Raw genomic sequence first — 6,126 nt, 5'->3', positions numbered from 1 at the left:
TACATCTCCTTCGGACCCTGACGTGAACAGACGCTCTCTCCATCGAGAAATTCAACTGTCAAGATTAGCGTACTAAACGATTCGATCTATCACCTACGTCATTTCTACTTGCTTGGAAAAAATCCATACTTGTAGCACCCGGACCCATATCTGCATCGTTCTGTCATCCAACATGCTTCTATCTAAGTGATTTCATAAAATATGGAATGGATATGTATGGGGTCACAAGAGGGTCGAGCGAGAATAGACGATGCTGGTCATTAAGTGGGAGTTTTCTTTAAGGCATTCCTTTCCTTAGACTAGGGCCTGAGCAAGCCTCTTTTCATTCTAGCGGTCAGTCTGTAAGTTAAACAAAAGTCCATCCGATCAGCCAGTTGCAGAAGAAGCTCAGCTTAAAGCCAGTAAGCCCTCCACTCCAGCGGAACGACGTTGCTTTAGCTTTCGGGCGTCAAAGCGTAAATCTGTAGGTTCGGGCTAAGACTTGTTTGAGAATAAACTGCTATTGCTACTTACGGTGATAAAGAAAGGCCCTTCGAACTTCACTATCTGGCATCACAGCCTATTCCGACAACGTGCCAAGCAAAAGGCCAAGACCGGTATGCCGACAACAGAAGTAAAGGAGCAAAGCCATAAGCCAAGCTAGCGTGCTGAACAGAAAGTCGTAGAGTGATCACAGCTTATTCACCAAGACGTGTGAACAGCGCCTATTCGATAGCAGCTTGTACCCGGATTCCGATAACTAAGGGAATTCCTCCTATAAGAGCGGATTCCATCGGGTTATCAGCTTCGGCTATTCTCACAGCTAGCAGTTAGGTCTAGTATGCCTCTTCCTATTAGATTATACAGTCTGACTAAGAGTTCAGAGTATAGTTCTGAGAATGGAAATCAAATAAAGCGAAAAGGAGAACGAAAGAAATCGGGAAAACTGCATGCAATCGACAGCCAAAAGAGAGAAGGCAGTCGCTGCACACTCTATATCTTACCTCGGGGCCCAGAGTTTATTCCCTCGCCTTAATCTTTAATAGAACTAAGCCCCTACTAGATAGATTCATTTTATTGACCTTGATTCCAGACACCATGAATGCGCCGCTTTCTTGACTAGCCCCTCTTCCAAGCCTATTGATAACCAAGCTACGACCTATCTTACTTATTTAGATTTCTAGGACCGGGAGGGACAGAGAACACCTAAGAGCAGGAGGTTCCTTGTGTGAAACTTAGATGTTGAAGCACGCACCCTTTATCTTATGCTATGGGTAAGGAAGGCAACGAGCCAAACCCAGTAGTTTTTAGGAAGCAACCTCTCCCCTCGAAGGAAGGGAGCCAAGTCACTAACTAGAGGAAGGGTCCACGATTGCCGGGTCGTGTTCGTGAACCAATAGAGAACTCTTAGAATTGACTCCTCGGAAATTACTGAAAGACTAGCCTACGACCCCTCACAGAAAAAAGGGTCTCTGCTTAATGGAATTTATGATAAGTCTTTGGGCGTACTTTGACGAGGAAAACCTTCTTTCTATTCTATAGAAGCGCCAATAAAAGATATAAAAATAGAGGGATTCTTAGTCTAGCGCGTAGTTTCAAAGAATGAAATTCATAAGCCCCTGTCTTCTTTCTGGAGGCTTACGGTAATCGTCCTTCCATTAGCCCGAAACCGAGTTAGCATCTTTCTGCCCTAAAAAAAGAGTATAGTGCTCGTCTTTTGATAAGAGTATTCCATATTATCTGTTGGAAAGTTTTCAACGTCCACCTTACCTTATTCAACTACGGGAATTTTTTCTGGTTCGCTACTATCCTATCTGAGCCTACAGCTCACGGTTGTATACAGGGAGGAAGCCTTGAACTGGCCAAAAGCAAAAGCTTTCTATTTGAACGGAATTCCACAATAGCATTACCTTCGGCTGCACTTCCTTATCTGTATTCCTGGGCGGGCGTAGAAACCCCTGCTTGAACATGAGCTAGGGACCCAGCTCCCTCCCCCGCGCCCACTCCTTGAACATGAGAGTGTTTGGCTAAAAATCGCACGGATTGAATCTTCTTCAAGAAGGAAAACCCTTCTTTTAGTTTGTTTTTAGATGAAGATCTCATTGTGATGTCTCGTTCCCTCTTTTCTTTCATTTCACTTTATTGTATGAATTCAACCAATAGAGGAGTGGGATACTCAAAAAGTAGTGGCAGAAATCGAAACAATCGTAGGGGGCGTAGTCGTTGTTCTTAGTTCTCTGTAAGTTGATTGCTTCCCGGAATTCGTGATCCTGGCTCAGACGAGAGAAAGCTAAGGATATACTTCTCAAATGCAAGTAGAAGTCGAACAAGATACCTCTAGCAGTATTAATCACTCGTTCATCTGCCGAACCCCTTGGTCTTCCCTCTGTCCCACACATCTATCCAGCTTCGCTCGCTTGGCTCGGTATCCTCCCGGAAGAATACACACTCTCCTTTGTTCGAGCTTTGCTGGTATATTTCTAATTAAGACTACTTTGGTACATAAAGAAGTTTTATACAAAAGTGAATAACACCTTAGACTTCTTCTTCCAATCCCTCTCTTATCGAATGAATGAGCAGGTAAGTACATTCATTCATCTTCCCCCTTGACTAAGCATGATTCCCACTATCTACTAAAAGAGCGATTGAGTCGAAACTTCCCCTTTGTATCGATTTCCCCATGTACCTAGGTAGCGAGTGATTAAGACAGCCCGATGAGCTAAGAAGTAAAGAACGTTTTTTATTATCCCCTTTCCATCAAACTTCTACCGAGCGGGAGAGAAAGGTAGAGAGAGTAAATAGTGCTGATAGCGAATAAAAAGCCGTTGAGCGTGTTGGCCACACAAAAATCTCTTTTTTTATATTAGAAATAGTTTTTTTGTTGGTGTTAAGTTAATAGGTTACTTGATCGAAGGGATAGAACACTTTACTTTAATACCAATCAAAGTACCCGATCCTTTAGCGAGAATCAATAAAAAGAGATGGGCGAGCCTTCATTAGCTGACTTGCTCCTTTCTGAGGATCGAAAGGACTTATTCTAGCATGCCCATTCAAGTCCCAGCAAATGCCCGTGCTTCTTTTGGACTTATGCCTTGCCTGTGCTCTATCATTCATTCCCAAAAGCCCATCCAAAGGCAGGCCATGCTATTCAATGCTCGAGAAGAAGGGCTCCTATCCCTCCCAAGGAAGGGCAGTAGCTTGATTACTTGACTGCCTGTTCCAATGTCACCTCGTTCTATCTATCTTCCATCCGTTACCTTGTTCTTCTTGCCACTGGGGCTTCAACCTTTCCATCATTTCCTGCGATCGAGCTAGCTTAACATCCTTATTAAATTGAAGCATGATGCTGCTATTCTGCTCGGCGCATTTCTTAGGGATTTTCCCTTAGTCAAGTAAAGGACCAGGTACTTTAGTACAGAGGTATTACATAGCTCCGTGACCACAGACTGAATCATGGGCTAGGAGGAGTACGAGTGATTAGCGGGAATATTCGATTGCTCGTCCGCTAAAGTCCTGTCTGCCTGCCTGTTGATTTAGTACGTTCCTATCCCCTCCCCTTGGGGAGTTTGATCAATCTTCCTCACCCCTAATGGTTTAGATTGAGCAGCCAGGTGGGGGAGAAAGCGGCCGTTGCACTGATAGGAGTGTAATCTAATTGAATCTATCTATCTTTCCTGTCCTTGAGGAACAGGTTAAAGAGCTTAGGCAAGACTTGGCCCCTATTTGAAGTAGACCTAACTCGCTCTTTGGCTCGCTCCTCGCTTTTGTTCAATTATAAATAAGAAAAAGAAATTAGATATTCGAATATCTAATAGCGTGATAGAGACGGCGATAGACTAGACTATCCCCTATCCGGATAGATATGTCCCTATGAGCGACTACGCCGATCTTTATATGTTTTGGCCACGTCCGTTTCCGCTCCGAAGAGGAAGGTTTGGATCTTTCAATCTTATGTCGTGAGGGATGTGACCTATGTTAGGTCCATAAAATACCACCGCTTTTGGTGTTCTATGATTCACCTCCGAATAATGAGTAGGTAGTTCGATCCTTTTTATTCTTCTCTTCCTAGTAAACTTATGGGGGGGTGCGGACCAATAGGTCGAATTACTATATAAAGAAGAGTTGTAAACTATCTTCCTTCTTGTTCGAGTAGGAAGATATCGCTTTTTCTCGTTTCTTCTCTTCGATAAGAATAGGGATTTGAAATGATAAAAATTCCTCTTCATTCTGTTGTGCTCAGCGAAAGAACTTCCTAAGCATACTTTTTCGGATCCAAACTTCTTTGTTCTTTCTAAGTATTCTTCTTGCATAGAATAACGCAACTGTTGTTGCAAAAACCGGGATTTTAGTAGCAGGCGGCATCCCCGCTTAGTTTTGAGTAGGCGGAACCATTCCGTTTTGGTTCTTCTCCACATTCTTACCCGGTGACCCAGGAATTTGCCTATAATTTTTTCTACTGATATTTCGATATAGAAAGATCTCCTTATTTCTTCACCGCGGATTTTCGCGTCATTTTCTTGAAAAGATATTAGATCGCCGTGGGAAACTTTCAAACGAGTAATGCTTCCCATTCGATTATTCACACAAACCCTTCGATGACTTATCGGCTGCCTTGCTTGAGGAATAGTTTCACGAAAATGGAGACGAACCGGAATAACGTCCGATCTTGTTTCTGGATTGAGTAGAAAAGGGATATATGAAGTTCGTTCTGTTCCTCTGTGCATCTCTGTGATGGGTAAATCCCCATGAATAAGGGGCAACTTTCGTGTAGTTTGTGATTGGATGTAACTGTTAAGATTTTCTCTTGGATAAATCTTTCTCTTAATAGATCTCTTCTTGTTCCTCAATCTTCGGAGAATGCGGCGTTGTATTATTGTAAGTTCTCTCTTCCGAACATTTCCTGAAAGTAGACGACAAGTTTTAAATCTTAATGCAGGCATATCTCCGTTGAATCAGTCTGATTCGCCACATCGCGTATAACGGGAGTCGAACCCAATTCTGCCAAAACCCCCGCAAAAGCAAGAAGGAAACTACCTATCATTTTTCTCTCTTTCTTTGACCTGGCACACTGAACACATACCCCATCTAGAAGAAAGTCAAAGTGACTACATCTCCTTCGGACCCTGACGTGAACAGACGCTCTCTCCATCGAGAAATTCAACTGTCAAGATTAGCGTACTAAACGATTCGATCTATCACCTACGTCATTTCTACTTGCTTGGAAAAAATCCATACTTGTAGCACCCGGACCCATATCTGCATCGTTCTGTCATCCAACATGCTTCTATCTAAGTGATTTCATAAAATATGGAATGGATATGTATGGGGTCACAAGAGGGTCGAGCGAGAATAGACGATGCTGGTCATTAAGTGGGAGTTTTCTTTAAGGCATTCCTTTCCTTAGACTAGGGCCTGAGCAAGCCTCTTTTCATTCTAGCGGTCAGTCTGTAAGTTAAACAAAAGTCCATCCGATCAGCCAGTTGCAGAAGAAGCTCAGCTTAAAGCCAGTAAGCCCTCCACTCCAGCGGAACGACGTTGCTTTAGCTTTCGGGCGTCAAAGCGTAAATCTGTAGGTTCGGGCTAAGACTTGTTTGAGAATAAACTGCTATTGCTACTTACGGTGATAAAGAAAGGCCCTTCGAACTTCACTATCTGGCATCACAGCCTATTCCGACAACGTGCCAAGCAAAAGGCCAAGACCGGTATGCCGACAACAGAAGTAAAGGAGCAAAGCCATAAGCCAAGCTAGCGTGCTGAACAGAAAGTCGTAGAGTGATCACAGCTTATTCACCAAGACGTGTGAACAGCGCCTATTCGATAGCAGCTTGTACCCGGATTCCGATAACTAAGGGAATTCCTCCTATAAGAGCGGATTCCATCGGGTTATCAGCTTCGGCTATTCTCACAGCTAGCAGTTAGGTCTAGTATGCCTCTTCCTATTAGATTATACAGTCTGACTAAGAGTTCAGAGTATAGTTCTGAGAATGGAAATCAAATAAAGCGAAAAGGAGAACGAAAGAAATCGGGAAAACTGCATGCAATCGACAGCCAAAAGAGAGAAGGCAGTCGCTGCACACTCTATATCTTACCTCGGGGCCCAGAGTTTATTCCCTCGCCTTAATCTTTAATAGAACTAAGCCCCTACTA

General features: G+C 43.4%; 1 protein-coding gene across 1 annotated transcript; it reads right to left on the bottom strand.

Annotated features, from left to right (window-relative positions):
* Window positions 1-2,847: 2,847 nt before the first annotated feature.
* Window positions 2,848-5,085, bottom strand: LOC127744490 (ribosomal protein S4, mitochondrial-like). Its single transcript, XM_052256617.1, is given in 2 exon segments — window positions 2,848-4,923; window positions 4,925-5,085. Coding segments are annotated over 2 exon segments (1,080 nt in total). The 5' UTR covers window positions 4,951-5,085; the 3' UTR covers window positions 2,848-3,869.
* Window positions 5,086-6,126: the final 1,041 nt, after the last annotated feature.

The sequence above is a fragment of the Arachis duranensis genome, unplaced genomic scaffold (assembly GCF_000817695.3).
Source record: "Arachis duranensis cultivar V14167 unplaced genomic scaffold, aradu.V14167.gnm2.J7QH unplaced_Scaffold_40180, whole genome shotgun sequence".
Lineage (NCBI taxonomy): Eukaryota > Viridiplantae > Streptophyta > Magnoliopsida > Fabales > Fabaceae > Arachis > Arachis duranensis.
Note: the sequence above shows the minus strand (reverse complement) of the source record. Positions and strands in the feature narration are given on the sequence as shown.